The 19,891-nt window shown below is 35.6% G+C and overlaps 1 protein-coding gene across 1 annotated transcript in view; it reads right to left on the reverse strand.

The window, feature by feature from the left end:
* Positions 1–452: 452 nt before the first annotated feature.
* The window catches only part of LOC143384786 (cytochrome P450 3A9-like), a 28,903-nt gene continuing 9,464 nt past the window's right edge, over positions 453–19,891 (reverse strand). Inside the window, exons 8-13 of the mRNA XM_076839916.1 lie at positions 10,048–10,175; positions 8,189–8,255; positions 5,498–5,658; positions 3,910–4,136; positions 1,180–1,342; positions 453–548 (exon numbers count right to left, since the gene is read on the reverse strand). Of these exons, the coding sequence (XP_076696031.1) occupies positions 453–548; positions 1,180–1,342; positions 3,910–4,136; positions 5,498–5,658; positions 8,189–8,255; positions 10,048–10,175 (842 nt within the window). The remainder of the gene's footprint in view (positions 549–1,179; positions 1,343–3,909; positions 4,137–5,497; positions 5,659–8,188; positions 8,256–10,047; positions 10,176–19,891) is intronic.

Here is a 19,891-nt window from a genome sequence, read left to right on the forward strand (position 1 = left end):
TATGTTTATTGACTTTCTCATTATAAAACTTATCACAGCATATTTCAAAGAACACATCATATATCAATGTCACTACAAAAGCCACCACAACCACCCTCATTTCCATTAATAATTGTTGACAAATTTGGTGATTATTGTTGATTCTCTAATCAGAGCTCATGAGGAGCTGCCAGGACTAACTGGTGGTGAGAGGAGATAGCCCATTAGACCCAGAAAGAGTGAGTCTTCACATCTGGCACTGAGGTGGGCACCTCCTTTCCATCATAAAATGAATAATACTCTGTACAGACCCTGAGCAAGCTCAGCAAAGGTCCAGAATTTCTTATCATTCTTCAATTGAGGAATATAGAGTCAAACTTCATTTTGAGTTTTCTTCACAAAATACATTTTTGTTCTCTGATGTTGTGAGTCCCAGGCTCTGAGGATAACAATGCACAAATCTTTAGGGAAGTTCAGGCTCCACTTATAGTCCCATCTCTACACACAGCCTTCAGAATAATGGGATTTTTAGGTTGAAGAAGTCCTTGATCTCTTAATTCCAGTGGAATCTGTAACAGACAATCATATGGAGAAGCACTGAATGAAACACCAGGAATCAAAGGAGAAAAGTAGAGAAGATACATTAAGCACAGTGATGCTCTACAAACATAAAAACTATTTTTAGTATCATGTACTTTGAATTCGTCCTACTCATTCTCTAAGGTGTGTCATGATTGGATAGTAAAATTATTCATTTATCTGGAAAATTATTTCATAAACATTTATCCTGTACAAGGCCTGAGACAGGGAGATTCTGTAAGTTCTGGTGAGGAGAGCTTCACTCAAACATCAGAACCTGTGGTCACCACCCCTCACAACTGTGCACAGGGTCTCTCAAGGAGGCTTAAAGCTGAATTTACTCTGTGCTCAAGATCACAGTCCACATATACACATGTCACACTAATCTGCATTGAGTACATATGTTTTTTACACTTTGTTCTACATAAAGCCATAAACTTAGAGCCCTCATGGTGAAGAACTTTAAATCTCAAAGATGGTGCAAAAGAGACTCACTGGACTCACTTAGATCTATAAATCTAAGAATTAAATGATGAATAAGCATATATCTTTCTGTGACTAGGCCCGTCTATTTGGAAAAACATCTTGAAATAAACATTATTTATATGAAAATCTACTGACCTGTGTTTCCTTACAAGGTTGGAAGGAGAAGTTCTGCATTACTTTGACAAGAGCAACTTTCATGTTCATGAGAGCAAACCTCATGCCAATGCAGTTTCGGGGTCCATTTCCAAAGGGCATATACATGTACGGATCAATGTTGTCCTTGTTTTTCTTACTGAACCTGGTACCACAATAGATGAAAACTCAACAAAACATTAAAACCACAAGGGTTACTTGTTTAAGTTTTTGCCTCAGACACCCCCAATCAATGATGTAAAAGATGATTTCTTGGCTGGTCATTGAAATCCAGCTGTGGTTTTGCTATGGGAATTTTTCCATCTTTCTCCCCCTTAGCTTATAGGAGTTTTTCCACATTGCTCCCTCTTATCCTAAAGGATCTTTCAGTCTTTTTGAGATGAGATAAATGCTATTTAAAAGAAAATCATGGTAAATTGAGACAGAAAAGAAAACAAAACACTCATAAAATATAAGGAGTATAAGAGTGAATAAATGAAATGAGATAGTGATTATGTAGGTTATGGCATGTGCTATAAAATCTGAAAACACAGACACACACACACGCACACACACACATACACACATGCATACACAAAGAGTCATTATACCATATCTGAGGAGAATTAGTTTTAGCATCGGAATAAACAGAATCCTGGGTGATCAAGTCTCTTATAAAAATAATGGGGAAATACTTGTATAACCAATGCACATCCTTAAATATATTTTAAATCATCTCTGGATTGCTTATAATAACTAATAATATATAAATACTATATAAATACTTATTGTATTAGACTGTTTAGGGGAAACTGACAAGAAAAAAAGTTTATATAGTTAGTTGAAATTATAGATGCAAAAAACATACATACAGGCTGAGCACAGTGGCACATGCCTGTAATCCCAGAGAATTGGGAGGCGGGGACAGTAGGATCCCAAGTTCAAAGCCAGCTTCAGCAATTTAGTGAGGCACTAAGCAACTCAGTGAGACCCTGTCTCTAATAAAAGACAAAATAGGGTCACAGATGTGGCTCAGTGGTCAACCGCCCCTGAGTTCAATTCCTGGTACCCCCCAAAAAATCATACATGCAGAGGTTGATAGCATATATTATCAAGTGCTAGAAAAAATCAAATAAAATATGATACAATCTAGTTTTGCAAAAATATCTATATATGTATAGAAATAAGTTTATGAGAACATGATCATATTATTAATTCATGATTATTTAAAGAATTTAACAAACTAAAAAGTTTCTTCTCAGCAAAAGAAACAATTTATGAGGTGAATAAAGAGGCTACAGCTTGGGAGCAAATTTTTACCTCTCACACATTAGATAGAACAACAATCTCTGGGGTTTATAAAGAACTCAAAAGCAAAGCACCAAAAAAACAAATAACCCAATCAATAAATGGGCCAAGAATCTGAAAACACACTTGTCAGAAGAGGATATACGATCAATCAACAAATATATGAAAAATGCTCATCATCTCTAGCAATTAGAGAAATGAAAATCAAAACTACTCTAAGATATTATCTCACTGCAGTTCAGAATGGCAGATATTATGAAGACAACAATAAGTGTTGACAAGAATGTAGGGAAAAAGGACACTCATACATTGCTATAAATTGTATACAATTTGTACAAATTGGTACAGCCAATATGGAAAGCAGTATGAAGATTCCTTGGAAATCTGGGAATGGAACCACCATTTGACCCAGCTATCCTTCTCCTCAGTTTGTACCCAAAAGACTTAAAAACTGCATGCTACTGGAACACAGCCACATCAATGTTTATAGCAGCACAATTCACAATAGATAAACTGTGGAGCCAACCTAGATGCCCTTCAGTAGATGAATGGATTAAAAAATGTGGCATATATACACAATGAAATTTTACTCAGCATTAAAAGAGAATACAATCATGGCATTTGCAGGTAAATGGATGTTGTTGGAGAAGATAATTCTAAGTGAAGTTAGCCAATTCCAAAATAAACAAATACCAAATGTTTTCTCTGATATAAGGAGGCTGACTCATAGTGGGGTAGGAAGGGGGAGCATTGGAGGAATAGACGAACTCTAGATAGGGCAGAGGGGTAGGAGAGAAAGGGAGGGGGCAGGGGGCTAGCAAGGATGGTGGAATGTGTTAGACATCATTATCCAAAGTACATGTATGAAGACATGAATTGTTGTCAACATACATTATATACAAACAGAGATATGAAAAATTGTGCTCTATATGCGTTATAAGAATTGTAATGTGGGCTGGGGATATGGCTCAAGTGGTAGTGCACTCGCCTGGCATGCAGGCAGCCCGGGTTCAATCCTCAGCACCACATACAAACAAACATGTTGTGTCCACAGAGAACTAAAAAATAAATATTAAAAAATTCTCTCTCTCTCTCTCTCTCTCTCTCTCTCTCTCTCTCTCTGTCTCTCTCTCCTCTTTCTCTCTAAAAAAAAGAATTGTAATGCATTCTGTTGTCATTTATTTTTTAAAAATCAATTTAAAAGAGTTTAGGATAATGAATGGACATAGCATTCATTTTGTTCCTTGTCACAAATTCATATCATGCAAGAAAATGTATATTTATAACAGGAAAAACTGCTTAAAATACAAAGACATATATAAAAATGATTACATAGCTACCTGTATTTCATCTATGATAAGAAATACAAGGACATGCTTGGACAACCCTAGCCCAGGGTTGTTCCCTTTCCCAGAGGCCCCGTACCTTTCAGGACAGAACTCCTCAGGCTCTGGCCAGTGCTGTGGATCTCGATGAAGAACATAGCTTGGTATCATCACTACTGTCCCCTTCCTAATGAGCACTCCATTGATTTCAACATCTTTCTTACAGACCCTCTCAAGTCTGCCAGCAATTGGGTACAACCTGAGAGTTTCATTCACAACCATGTCCAGGTACTCCATCTGTAACATGGTATCATAGGTAGTAGGTGCCTGAAGAGAAAAAGAGATTTTTAAAAATTCATGTTTGGAACTAACTTTAAACTCAATCTGCATAGTTTTATTGAAGTGTTAGGAGGTCCCAAGAATAACAGGATGGTGAAGGAGAGTAGTACTTACAATTGACTAAGCATTGTAATAACAATCATGTCCATTTGACAACCCTATCCATGGCCCACTGAGAAGTGCAGAGTAGTTATGAACATAAGAGACCTTTGGGACAATCCCAAATACAGTGTGTAGTATCCTCAGCATCATCATGTACTACTATTTCTCATGTGAGGAAAAGTAACTAATAGAATATGACAATTATGCACAGACAAAATATGTGAAAGTCACTGTAACCTTTCACTAGAAAAGTTACATGTCTATTTCAAGGAAATAGAACATAGAAAAGAGGAAATAACCCATTATACATCTGCTTTTTCTTGAATAATCCTGTTTTGATTTATATATATATATATATATATATATATATATATATATATATATATATATATATATATATATATCTTAGATATAACACTATATCATGTAAAAAATGTTGGGAAAAATTGGTAACTTCCACCCTAAATCAACCAAAAGAAGTCTAAGATTGGATGGCACCATATCACACAATTTCAGTTCCAGAGAACAATCTAAGGAGGACAGGAAGCCACTCTCAGTCCCACCCTCTGTTGCTGGACCAGTCTCCTGGTAGTTCTTCAGGGCTTCATTGTGAGCTCTGAAGAAGAGGCTTTGTGCCCACTTCACTGCCAAACCAGCCATGCCAGCCCCAGAGACCAGATGTCTTCATATCCGATAGACTCCCTGTTTAGGCAGAGATGTGAGGACAGCAGGCACAACATTTGGATAATGCCTGGTGTGACACTGGAGAGAACACAAGGTAGTAGTAAAGAGTGTGGCTCAGAAGCCAGGAAACCTGACTCATCCCTTGGCTGCTTCTCTCTAATACATGATTAGAGAGTGAAGATGTGTGGAGCAGAGCAGAGTCAGCCTGCTCACCAAGCCCAGGCTCACTCAGCGGACAGTCAGGCAGGATCTCATGCCACAGCTCAGCAGAGCCAATGATCTGGACACTTGAGTGACACATGCTTACACTTCATCATGGTAACTGGTAATGGGTTAATGGATACAACTGAAACTACACTCTTAAAAATTCCTTGTAGTTTTCAGAATAGAATTTTCCCAAAAGTACTGTTTTCTCGTTCATTTGTCCCTTCAGAACCTTTCCAAATAGAGATGGTGAAAAAAATCAGTGACTATATTTGGACAAGGCCTCCTAGGAAGGGAAGAGGAGGCAGTCTTGTTGAGGCTCCACCTCTCTCCTCCCTCTCCAGGTACCATCTTCTCACCTTATTGGGCAAAGCCGCATCAATCTCCTGCTGCAGTTTGGTCTGGACATCAGGATGGGTGGCCAGTTCATACAAAATGAAGGAAAGAGCACTGCTAGTGGTCTCATAGCCAGCAAAAATGAATATAATTGATTGGGCCACAAGCTCCAGATCAGACAGGGCTAATGGAAGAGGAAACACAACTTAGGTAAATCCAGCAAATCACAACATCAGAAGTTTAGATGAAGAGAAATCCCATTAAAACCCACAGATAACTAGGCAGGACCATGAAAAAGCAATTCAGGGTCATTCTCAGAGTGGTTTTCACTCTCATGTCTATCTGATAGGGGAGCCAAAGGAAAACTAATTTTAATCCAGTTTTCCTGAGGTCTACAACACTCTTGGACTTGGCTTCTAGCTGTGCCATTCTCAGCACCACCAAAGACAGGTAATTTCAAGAGACACCATTTCTATCTAAGATACACAGTATGATCAATATGGACTTTTAGATACCTGGGCCCTGAAAAAAAAACATGATGCCTGTGCCAAATATGTAATTCAAGATAAAAAAAAAAGAAAACACAAAACAAGTGTTTGAAAGATCTACAGAGTTCAGATTTACTGATAATGATTTTCTATGATGATGTCATGGGAACATTTAATTATCAAATCTTTTATCCCAGTGAGTATGAATCCCATGAAATAAGACTATAAAGTCAAGGTTTGGGCCAGGTGCAGTGGCACACACCGGTAATTCCTGCAGGAGGCTGAGGCAAGAGGATCATGAGTTCAAAGCCAACATCACCAACAGTGAGACACTACTCAACTCAGTAATACCCTGTCTCTAAATAAAATACAAAGCAGGGCTGGGGAGGTGGCTCAGTGGTTGAGTGCCTCTGAGTTCAATTCCTAGTAATCCTCTCCCCTGCACCAAAAAAAAGTCAAGGTTTGGAGCTTGGGTGTTTGCATTTGTACCTACTGGCCATGTGTGAGTGTTTAAATTTTAATTAATTAAAATTCAATACACTTCTGTTCCTCAGTGGCACTAGTCACATGTCATGTGCTCAGTAGGCACATATGTTTGGTGGTTATTTTATTTATGAGTTAAATATAGACTGTTTGCTTCATCATAGAAAGCTGAATATAACTGGGTAGATACTACAGGATGGATGAAGGGATAGATAGATAGATAGATGATACGTATATGTAAACATAAAAATATGTATACTAGGGCTGGGGTTGTGGCCCAGTGGTAGAGCACTCACCTAGCACATGTGAGGCACTGTCTTTGGTCCTCAGCACCACATAAAACTAAAATTAAAGTATTGTGTGCACCTTCAAATAATATATATTTTAAATGTGTATGTTGGCAGGATGTAGTAAGCCTAGTACTCATCTCTAGAATTAATTGCTCAGCATTCAGGAATTTTTTTCAGATGGTTGTCAAGGCACTGGGTACCATGAATTAGAACTTCAATGGGAGTATTTGTGTATTACAGAAATAAGCTGTAAATTAGGGGGAAATTTTTTGAAGGAGAGAGAAAAATAGTTTATATCACTGAATGTGAGTAGATTCAGAAATATTTCTTTCCTCTGCTCCATATAGAAGTATTTCATGTTAATAATCTTGTCTGCTGAGAGTATCTAAAAGCAAAAAACTGTAAGATGATTATAGATTTGATTTCTAAATTCCATTAATTGCAAAAACAAAAACAAAAATCAAAGCTGTCAGGAGAAAAGGAGCAGAAACCTGGAATATCTTAAATCAGAAAGCAAGAAAATACTTGGAAAATGAATGAAAGGGGCACAGAATACACTGTATGCTACTATAAATAATGTGGATACATGTCATAGAATGTACAAGACCAAGAGCAAACCCTAAGGAAATCTGTGAACTTTGAATGATAGAAGTGTGTCAATACAGGTTCCTGAACTGTGATAAATATAACTCTCTGGTGGTGGATATTAAGAGTGAAGCATTATATTTAAGACTACATGGAGAATCTGTATATTTTCAGCTCAATATTGCTATAGTCATAATAAACAGAAGCTACTTTTAAAACAATCATTAAAAAGGTGACAAGAATAATAGAGGACTCATGAGCCTACAAGAAGGGATTCCAGTGAACAAATATGGGAGAAATTGAGTATCAAAATAAAAATAGTAGGGGAAATGGAAAAAAAACAAGAGAGAGAAATAAATTACAGTAGATGGGGTAGAGAGAGAAGATGGGAGGGGAGGGGAAGGGAGGGGGGATAGTAGAGGATAGGAAAGGCAGCAGAATATAACAGACACTAGTATGGCAGTATGTAAAAACGTGGATGTGTAACTGATGTGATTCTGCAATCTGTATACGGGGTAAAAATGGGAGTTCATAACCCACTTGAATCAAATGTATGAAATATGATATGTCAAGAGCTTTGTAATGTTTTGAACAACTAATAATAATAAATAAATAAACAAATAAATAAATAAAAATAGTAAGAAAATAAGTTGAATAAAAATACCATGTGGGTAAAACAAATATTTGTTTCTAACAGTTTCAACATTTGAACATGGTTCTAGATGTGTTTCTCTAGAAAATTCCTCAGCCATGGTCTTTCTGTGACTTGGTAGAAATGCTCTTCTTCCTGAAGAATCTCCTGCATATTTCCAGAACACACTTTCCTTTGAGTTTGCCCATCAGTAGATGAGATAGCAACCTTGTTTACCTTTATGAGACTCCACATCTTTGGAATTCTGAGAATTTATCATAAGCTGAAGAAAATCCACCCGAAGCTAGAAACAGAGTGATTTCAAAGATAGAAGGTTAATTATGAAGTCAGAAAAAAATTAAGAGTGCAGAGGGCTGGGGATGTGGCTCAAGTGGTAGCGCGCTCGCCTGGCATGCGTGCGGCCCGGGTTCGATCCTCAGCACCACATACAAACAAAGATGTTGTGTCTGCCGAAAACTAAAAAATAAATATTAAAATTCTCTCTCTCTCTCTCTCTCTCTCTCTCTCTCTCTCTCTCTCTCTCTCTTAAAAAAAGAGTGCAGAACTTGTCTTCCCTTCTGAGACTATGACTTACCTTTAAGTACAGAAGTCTAGCTGGAGTTTCCTAAGTCATCAGTGAAGAAAAGCATCCATCTACAAACTTTGGAGAGTAGGATGTTTGCCTGAGTGAAAACAGGATGTGGTGTCTAATAGCTACTGGTCTTTTCTCACCCTGCTTGTGAGCTTCAGTGGATTCTGAACACAGCCTCCTGGCCAGAGTGTGGCTGGCTTTGTCTCCTATTGCATTTGTTTGCTCAGGGAGAAGTTCTGGACTGCAGTATTTTGTTTCACTGCCATAATTCTTCACCAAAGACGCCACAGAATAATCTCCTGAAATTTTTTAGAGCTCATCATCAGATTTTGGGCAAGCTTCTTGAAAGATCCCACCATGCTTGAAGCTATGAACTTTGTCCTGACACCTTGAGGGCCCATACTGGCTCCCTGGCCTACACACATCCTTGTGCTGGGCTTCGCACATGAGGCAAAATTTTCACCTAATGAACCCCATGCCTGCTCCATGAGGGGCCAGACAGTACCAGCTACCCTCAGGATGCCTTCTGTGGAGAGTTTGTTAAGTGAGAAGTTTGGAAATATAATATAATGTTTCTTTGCAAATATAAAATCTGATGAAATTAAAGCACCAGGAAAATAATTTTTATGTTGAAATTTTATCTATTGAGAGAAGGGATATGATAAAATGTTTTTCCTCTATTTAAAAAATAACTTCAACTGATATATAAAAAACATTAAGCTGTACATATTAACAAGGTAATCCGATTTTATATATTCATATATATATGCTGTTTGATGTTTATGTCAATTTAAACGCATCTTTAACTGCATTCAGAATTTCCAATGGTGAATGTTTTCAAAATATATTTGGCTCAATTAATAAGAACAATTTTAAACATAATGCTGCAATAAACATGGGAGTGCATATGTCTCTTTGACATACTGATTTTATTTCCTGTGGTTATACACCTAGTAGTGAGATTTATGGATCATTCAATGGGTCTGTATTTGATTTCCGAGGGTCCTCCACACAGTTTTCCATAAAGGCTAACCTGATTTGCATTCTAGTCAACAATGTACAAGGACTCCTTTTTAGAGTATTTGGGACTTTTTCTATCAGCAATATTTATGCCTTGACAAACTAAATTCCAAGCCCATTATTTAACTGTAAATGCTTTCTCTTTGGTTCACTATTTTTTCAGTATTTGGAATATATAATTGTATTTATTTAAGTCTTTTTATTAGTTCTTTTTAGTTATATGAGAGTAAAGTCCATTTTAACATAGTTATAAAAGCATGGAATACATCTTACTCTAATTCAGTTCCCTCTCTGATTCATTCTTGTATCTCAATTACCAGATGCTAAATTCTTTATTCCCCCCAAATGAGAACACCTTACCATTCTCAACCAAGAGTTCCTTATCTACCTTATAAAAATATACAAAGAAGTATGGAACTTATATACCCATAGGCAAATAAGCTATTAAAAATGAACCTCCTCTGTATCCAACACTGGATTTTACCTGTTGTTTCTCTTGAAGGCGACTTTCTTTCATTCTGTTTATAGCTTTCTTTAAAAAATTTATGACATCCTTTGGAAACATAGAAATATTCATTGCCTCATAAATTGGAGTAAGGAATGGAAAGATTACTGCAGGGGAAAGAAAAAACAAAGGACACTTCAGTGAAAAATGTAAAATTTACCTGGAGCAATTACATCTTTTCTATCTATCAGAAAAGTGGAAGTCACAAGGGTTCCTAAAGAGGAACTGTTTCTGTTGGGACCACTGATTGAATTCCAGGCCACTGGCTGAGCAAGAGGATGTCATATATAGGCCACCACCAAACCAGTGAGATCAGTGGCCCCTTCTGCCTCTGTGGAGTGGCCAAAGAGCAAGATGAAAACCCTGACCACTTTCCCCTTCATGTACTGGACTAGAGTGTCTTTGGATAAAACTAGGCTTTAGTCTGAGGCTGCAGTTAATCATGCTCTTCAAGAAAGAGCAGTCAGGAGGGGAACAACAGAACATGTTTTCCTCGAGCACCACGGGAGAAATCCAGAAGGCATTATTAGAAAGAAAATTGGGAAACTCAAAGTATGAGAAAATTGATCAATATATACCTAAATAAACACTGGATGAAAGAAGATATATAGTAAAATAGATAAAGTTTTAAAAGGAAAAAAGGAGGCATAATATATCAAACTTATGGAATGGAGTAAAATCCATCATTGCTCAGAGGGAAATTCTTATCTATTAAATAAAAACAAAGATCACAAATGAATGATCAAACTTTACATAATAAATCATAAAAAAAGAAAAGCAAATTAAATTAAAAGGAAAATATTAAGGACCAAAGTGGAAACTAATCAAATAAAAAATAAAATCAATAGAAGAAATTAATAAAATAAATGCAATTCTTTGAAAAAAAACCAACAAATTTTGCAAAATAATAGCTACACTTACCCAGAAAGAGAAAGGCTACAGTTAGTAGCATTCAAAATGATAACTGGGGAAATACTGACATTATAAACATAGGAAGAATTATAAAGATATTGTAACAATCAGATTATCATAACAATTATACAAATTACATAAATGAAATAGACAAATTCCTAAAAACACACAAACAACAGAAATTGACACAAAAAGCAATACAAAATATATATTGATATACATCATGTGATGAGACTAAATTAGAAATTAAGAACTATTCTACAAAGTGAAGCTCAGGTCCAGATATTACATGGACAATTCTACCAAACATTAAAAGAACTAATACCAATTCTTTACCTCTTTAAAAACATTCATAGAAATACCTAGTATTTTCTAAATATAGCATATAGTGAACACTTGTAAAAGATCCTAAAATGCCCATGTTAACCTAATCCTAAGACTTAACACAAAGATAACACAGGAGAACTACAAACTGATATATCTTATAATTATGGATGCAAAAATCTCAGCAAAATAATTTGTTGTTCTCTTCTCTTATCTCTCTCTCTCTCTCTCTCTCTCTCTCTCTCTCTCTCTCTTCCCATTTATCTATCTCCCCAAAGTCTCTTTCTCTCTTTTCTGCTGCTACTAGCTAACATCTTTTGATTCCTCTTTTATGCTTCCTAAGATCTAATAACTCTATATCCTCATCTCCTACCTCCTTAACATCTCATCCTCACCCCCACAAGTTCTCTCTTTGTCCACCATTATAAATTGTAGACCCTTTTGCAACCTACTGTTTACATTGTTGATAATAATTAAACTCACCATTTCTGTCTATTGTGACAAAACTGTAAACATCTCAATAGAAGTTATTTAGTTTAATTAAGCTGGCATATTGTTTGCACTTAAATATGTGAATATTGATCTCCTCCTTAAAATAGAGGTAATGGATCCTGCAGGGACACTATAAATCTATTGGTAAAAACTTTAATAGCTTGGATCTACACTGCTAAAGGGAAAGGCACACAAACAATATGAAAAAACAAGGAAAGAAAGTGCCCCAAACAAACCAAGATACATTACTAGAACCAATGGCCAGCACAGCAGAAGAGATATCCAAGAAGGAGTTAAGGATGTATGTAATTAAAATGTTCTGTGAATTAAAGGATTACATAAGAAAGCAAACACAGGTAACAAAAGGTCATTTCAATAAAGAGCTACATAGGCAAATACAAGAAGCAAAAGATTACTTCAATAAGGAGATAGAGATTCTGCAAAAAAAAAGGAAAAGAAATCCTTGAAATGAAGGAAAAAATAAACCAAATTAAAATTCAATAGAAATCATCACCAACAGACTAGATCACTTGAAATATAGGACCTCAGACAATGAAGATAAAATCTTCAAAGTACAGTTGACCACAGAGTGAAGAAGGTAAGAAACCATGAGCAGAACATTCTTGAATTATGGGATAACATGAAAAGGCCAAATGTAAGAATTATTGACATACAGGGAGGCATAGAGTTCCAAAACAAAGGAATGAACAATTTATCTAATGAAGTAATATCAGTAATTTTTCCAAGCCTGAATAATGAATTGGAAAATCAAATACAAAAGGCTTACAGGACACCAAGTGTACAAAATCACAACAGATCTACACCAAGGCAAGTAACAATGAAAATGCCTAACATACAGAATAAGGAAAGAAATTTGAAAGCCACAAAAGGAATCAGATTACATATAGGAGGAAATCAATTAGGATCTCTTCAGATTTCTAATCCCAGACCTTCAAAGCTAGAGGGTCTGGGAACAATATATACCAAACTCCGAAAGAAAATGGATGCCAATCAAGAATCTTATATCCAGCAAAATTAAGCTTTAGATTTCATGATAAAATAAAAACCTTCCATGATAAACAAAAATTAAAAGAATTTACAACTAGAAAGCCTGGAGTATAGAACTTCCTTAGTAAAATATTCCATGAAGAAAAAATGAAAAACAACAATGAAAATCAGCAAAGGGAGGAAATACACTAAAGGAAAAGCCAATCAAAGGAGAAAAAAAGTCAAGTTTAAAACCAAAAATAAAGCAAAATCACTGGAAATATGAACCATGTTTCAATAATAACCCTGAATGTTAATGGCCTAAACTCATCAATCAAAGACATAGACTGGCAGATTGAATTTTTTACAAAACCAACAATATGCTGCCTTCAAGAGACTTATCTCATAGGAAAAGACATCCACAAACTAAAAGTGAAAGGTTGGGAATAAATATATCACTCACGTGGACTTTGTAAACAAGCACAGGTTCCATTCCCATATCAAATAAAGTAGATTTCAAGCCAAAGTTAATCAAAAGGGATAAAAAAGGACATTTCATACTGCTTAAGAAAATCATTCAACAACAAGAAATAAAAATTAAAAATATTTATGCCCCAAACAATAATTATGGGATAACATGAAAAGGCCAAATGTAAAGGCCATCTACATTCATCAAACTCTTCTCAATTTCAAGAGTAAAATGGACCACAACACAATAAAACTGAGTGACTTTAACACACCTCATTCACCACTGGAGAGATCTTCCAAACAAAAGCTAAATCCAGAAACAACAGGACTCAATAATACAATCAATAACTTAGACGTAACAGACATATAAAGAATATTTCATCCATAAATGAGTGAATACACTTTCTTCTCAGCAGCACATGAATCCTTCTCTAAAATAGACTATATGTTATGCCACAAGGAAACTCATAGCAAATACAAATAGAGATACTACTCTGCATGCCATCAGATTATAATGGAATGAAATTAGAAATTAATGATAAAATGAAAAACAGAAGGTATTCCAACACCTGGAGACTAAATAATATGCTACTGAATGAGCAAAGGATAGCAGAAAACATCATAGAGGATATTAAAAATTCTGAGAGGTAAATGAGAACACTAATAAAACATATTGAAATCTCTGGGACACTATGAAGGCACTACTAAGAGGAAAGTTTATTACATGGAGTTCATTCCTTGAAAGAAGAAAAAGACAATAAATAAAAAAACTTAACATTACATCTCAAAGCCCCCCAGAAAAGAACAATCAACACCAAATGTAGTAGAAGACAAGAAATAATTAAAATCAGAGCTGAAATCAATGAAACGGAAGCAAAAGAAACAATTGAAAAAATTGACAAATCAAAAAGTTGATTCTTTGAAAAAATAAATAAAATTCATAAACCCTTAGCTACACAAATAAAGAGAGAAAAAACTTAAATTACTAAATCTGTGATAATAAAGGAAATATCATAATGAACACATCTAAAATACAGAAGATAATTAGAAAATATTTTGAAAATTTATACTCCAATTAAATAGAAAATATTGAAGACAATGAAAAATTTCTAGAGTCATGATCTACCCAAACTGAATCAAGGTAATATACACAAGTTAAACAGATCAATTTTAAGCAAGGAAATAGAAGACACCATCTAAAGCCTACATACAAAGAAGAACCCTGAACAGACAGGTTCTTACAAGACCTTCAAAGAAGACCTAATACCAATACTCCTCAAATTATTGCATGAAAAAGCAAAAGAGGTAACACTTCCAAACTCATTCTATGAATACAGTATCACCCTGATTCCTAAACCAGCTAAAGACACATCAACAAAAGAAAATTAGACCAATATCTTTAATGAACATAGATGCAAGTAGTCTCAATTAAATTCTGGCAAATCTGTACTATCAAAAGTGTTACACACATTTAATGCAATCCCTATTAAATCCCAATGATGTTCTTCATACAAATAGAAAAGGCAATCATAAAATGTATTTAGAAAAAATAAGAGACCCAGAAGAGCTAGCAATCCTTTGCAAGAAAGAAAGCAGGAAGCATTATCACTATACCAGACCTTAAACTATATTACAGAACCAAATAACAATAAAAGCATGATATCTGCACCAAAATAGACTTGTTGACTAATGGTACAGAATAGAGGACACAGAGACAAACCCACAGGAATTTGGTTATATCATACTAGACAAAGGTGCCAAAAACTTACACTGGAGAAAAGAGCCTATTCAACAAATGGTGCTGGCAAAACTGGAAATCCATATTGGTACCAAAACAGACTCATAGGCCAATGGTACAGAACAAAAGATACAGAGACAAACCTACTTAAATACAGTTATCTCATTCTAGACAAAGGTGCCAAAAACATTCACTGGGAAAAAAAGCCTCTTCAAAAATGATACAGGGAAATGAAACTGGAAATCAATGATAAAAGAAGGAAGAAAAAATCCTACATCACATGGAAAATGAACAATATGTTACTGAATGATCAACGGGTTACAGAAGACATAAAGGAGGAAATCAAAAAAAATCTTAGAGATAAATGAAAATACAGACACAACATATAGGAATCTACGGGACACAATGAAAGCAGCTTTAAGAGGGAAATTTATCTCCTGGAGGTCATTCCTCAAAAAAAGGAAAAACGAACAAATAAATGAGCTCACACTTCATCTCAAAGTCCTAGAAAAGGAAGAGCAAAACAACAGCAAATGTAGCAGAAGGCAAGAAATAATTAAAATCAGAGCGGAAATTAACGATATTGAAACAAAAGAAACCACTGAAAAAATTAACAAAACTAAAAGTTGGTTCTTCGAAAAAAATAAATAAGATCTCCACAGACCCTTAGCCATGCTAACGAATAGAAGAAGAGAGAGAACTCAAATTACTAACATACGGGATGAAAAAGGCAATATCACAACAGATGCTACAGAAATACAGAAGACAATTAGAAATTATTTTGAAAACCTATACTCCAATAAAATAGAAGATAGTGAAGACATCAATAAATTTCTTAAGTCATATGATTTGCTCAGACTGAGTCAGGAGGATACACACAATATAAACAGACCAATTTCAATGGATGAAATAGAAGAAGCAATCAAAAGACTACCAACCAAGAAAAGCCCAGGACCAGATGGGTATAAAGCAGAGTTTTACAAAACCTTTAAAGAAGAATTAATACCAATACTTTTCAAGTTATTTCAGGAAATAGAAAAAAAGGGAGCTCTGCCAAATTCATTCTATGAGGCTAACATCACCCTGATTCCAAAACCAGACAAAGACACCTCAAAGAAAGAAAACTACAGACCAATATCTCTGATGAACCTAGATGCAAAAGTCCTCAATAAAATTCTGGCGAATCGGATACAAAGGCACATCAAAAAAATTGTGCACCATGATCAAGTAAGATTCATCCCTGGGATGCAAGGATGGTTCAATATACGGAAATCAATAAATGTTATTCACCACATCGATATACTTAAAGATAAGAACCATATGATCATCTCAATAGACGCAGAAAAAGCATTCAACAAAGTACAGCATCCCTTTATGTTCAAAACATTAGAAAAACTAAGGATAACAGGAACTTTCCTCGACATTGTAAAAGATATCTATGCTAAGCCTCAGGCTAGCATTATTCTGAATGGAGAAAAATTGAAGGCATTCCCTCTAAAATCTGGAACAACACAGGGATGCCCTCTATCTCCACTTCTATTCAATATAGTTCTCAAAACACTGGCCAGAGCAATTAGACAGACGAAAGAAATTAAAGGCATAAAAATAGGAAAAGAAGAACTTAAATTATCACTGTTTGCGGATGACATGATTCTATACCTAGAAGACCCAAAAGGGTCTACAAAAAAACTACTAGAACTAATAAATGAATTCAGCAAAGTGGCAGGATATAAAATCAACACGCATAAATCAAAGGCATTTCTGTATATCAGTGACAAAACTTCTGAAATGGAAATGAGGAAAAATACTCCATTCACAATATCCTCAAAAAAAAAATAAAATACTTGGGAATCAACCTAACAAAAGAGGTGAAAGATTTATACAATGAAAACTACAGAACCCTAAAAAGAGAAGTAGAAGAAGATCTTAGAAGATGGAAAAATATACCCTGTTCATGGATAGGCAGAACTAACATCATCAAAATGGCAATATTACCAAAAGCTCTCTATAGGTTTAATGCAATGCCAATCAAAATCCCAAAGGCATTTCTTGTAGAAATAGATAAAGCAATCATGAAATTCATATGGAAAAATAAAAGACCCAGAATAGCAAAAGCAATTCTAAGCAGGAAATGTGAATCAGGTGGTATAACGATACCAGATTTCAAACTATATTACAGAGCAATAGTAACAAAAACAGCATGGTACTGGTACCAAAACAGGCGGGTGGACCAATGGTACAGAATAGAGGACACAGAGACTAATCCACAAAGCTACAACTATCTTATATTTGATAAAGGAGCTAAAAGCATGCAATGGAGGAAGGATAGCATCTTCAACAAATGGTGTTGGGAAAACTGGAAATCCATATGCAACAAAATGAAACTGAATCCCTTTCTCTCACCATGCACAAAAGTTAACTCAAAGTAGATCAAGGATCTAGATATCAAATCAGAGACTCTGTGTCTGAGAGAAGAAAAAGTTGGCTCCGATCTACATATTGTGGGGTCAGGCTCCAAATTCCTTAATAGGACACCCATAGCACAAGAGTTAATAACAAGAATCAACAAATGGGACTTACTTAAACTGAAAAGTTTTTTCTCAGCAAGAGAAACAATAAGAGAGGTAAATAGGGAGCCTACATCATGGGAACAAATATTTACTCCTCATACTTCAGGTAGAGCCCTAATATCTAGAATATACAAAGAACTCAAAAAATTAGACAATAAGATAACAAATAACCCAATCAACAAATGGGCCAAGGACCTGAACAGACACTTCTCAGAGGAGGACATACAATCAATCAACAAGTACATGAAAAATGCTCACCATCTCTAGCAGTCAGAGAAATGCAAATCAAAACCATCCTAAGATACCATGTCACTCCAGTAAGATTGGCAGCCATTCTGAAGTCAAACAACAACAAGTGCTGGTGAGGATGTGGGGAAAAGTGTACTCTTTTATATTGCTGGTGGGACTGCAAACTGGTGCGGCCAATTTGGAAAGCAGTATGGAGATTCCTGGGAAAGCTGGGAATGGAACCACCATTTGACCCAGCCATTGCCCTTCTCGGACTATTCCCTGAAGACCTTAAAAGAGCATACTACAGGGATACTGCCACATCGATGTTCATAGCAGCACAATTCACAATTGCTAGACTGTGGAACCAACCCAGATGCCCTTCAATAGATGAATGGATAAAAAAAAAAAAAAATGTGGCATTTATACACCATGGAGTATTACGCAGCACTAAAAAATGACAAAATCATGGAATTTGCAGGGAAATGGATGGCACTAGAGCAGGTTATGCTAAGTGAAGCTAGCCAATCCCTAAAAAACAATGCCAAATGTCTTCTTTGATATAAGGAGAGCAACTAAGAACAGAGCAGGGAGAAAGAACAGGAAGAAAAGATTAACATTAAACAGAGACATGAGGTGGGAGGGAAAGGGAGAGAAAAGGGAAATTGCATGGAAATGGAGGGAGACCCTCAATGTTATACAAAATTACATATAAGAGGTTGTGAGGGAAGGGGAAAATAAACAAGGAGAGAAATGAATTACAGTAGATGGGGTAGAGAGAGAAGATGGGAGGGGAGGAGAGGGGAGGGGGGATAGTAGAGGATAGGAAAGGTAGCAGAATACAACAGTTACTAATAGGGCATTATGCAAAAATGTGGATGTGTAACCAATGTGATTCTGCAATCTGCATTTGGGGTAAAAATGGGAGTTCATAATCCACTTGAATCTAATGTATGAAATATGATATGTCAAGAGATTTGTAATATTTTGAACAACCAATAAAAAAATGATACAGGGAAAACTATAAATCCATATGTTGCAAAATGAAATTAAGTCTCTATCTTTAGGCCAGGGCCTCTGCACCTAATAGAAGAAAAACTAGGGTCAAACTTTCATTATGTCAGATTAGACTCTGACTTTCTTAACAAGACTCCTAAAGTGCAAGAAATAAAATCAAGAAACAATAAATGGGATGGATTCAAACTGAAGAATTTCTTATCAACAAAAGCAACAATCAGTAAGGTGAAGAGAGAGCCTAATGAATGGGAGCAATTTTTACAACATGCAGATCATATAGAGCACTAGTCTCAGGATTTATAAAGAACTCAAAAAACTTAACACCAAAAAAAAACACACACACAACAACAACAACAAATAACCCTATCAATAAATGGGCTAAGGAATTGAACAGACATTTCTCAGAAGAAGATATACAACTGTTTAACAAATATATGAAAAAATGTTCAACATCTCTAGTAATTAGAGAAATGCAAATCAAAACTATTCTAAGATTTCATCTGTTGGGGGGAAAGACACTTATATTGCTGGTGGGACTGCAAATTGGTCAACCACTTTGGAAAGTAGTATGGAGATTCCTCAGAGAAGTTGGAATGGAACCACCATTTGACCCAGCTATCCAACTTCTTGGTTTATACCCAAAAAACTTAAAATCAGCATACTACAGTGACACAGCCACATCAATGTTTATAGAAGATTAATTCACAATAGCCAAACTGTAGAACCAACCTAGATGCCCATCAACAGATAAATAGATAAAGAAAATGTGGTTCATATACACAAAGGAATATTATTCAGCATTAAAAGAGAATAAAATCATGGAATTTTCAGGTAAATGGATGGAGTTGGAGAATATCATGCAAAGTGAAGTAAGCCAATCCCAAAACACAAAAAGACAAATGTTTTCTCTCATAAGTGGATACTGATCTATAATAGGTGGGAGAGTCATCAGAGGAATGAAGGAACTTTGGATAGGGAAAGCAAACAAAGGGGGATGGATGTAGGAGTGATGGTGGAATGATACGGACATCATTACCCTAGGAACATGTATGATGTCACAAATGGTTGAATCTACTTCTTGTACAAG

The sequence above is a fragment of the Callospermophilus lateralis genome, chromosome 19, assembly GCF_048772815.1.
Source record: "Callospermophilus lateralis isolate mCalLat2 chromosome 19, mCalLat2.hap1, whole genome shotgun sequence".
In the NCBI taxonomy this organism is placed as follows: domain Eukaryota; kingdom Metazoa; phylum Chordata; class Mammalia; order Rodentia; family Sciuridae; genus Callospermophilus; species Callospermophilus lateralis.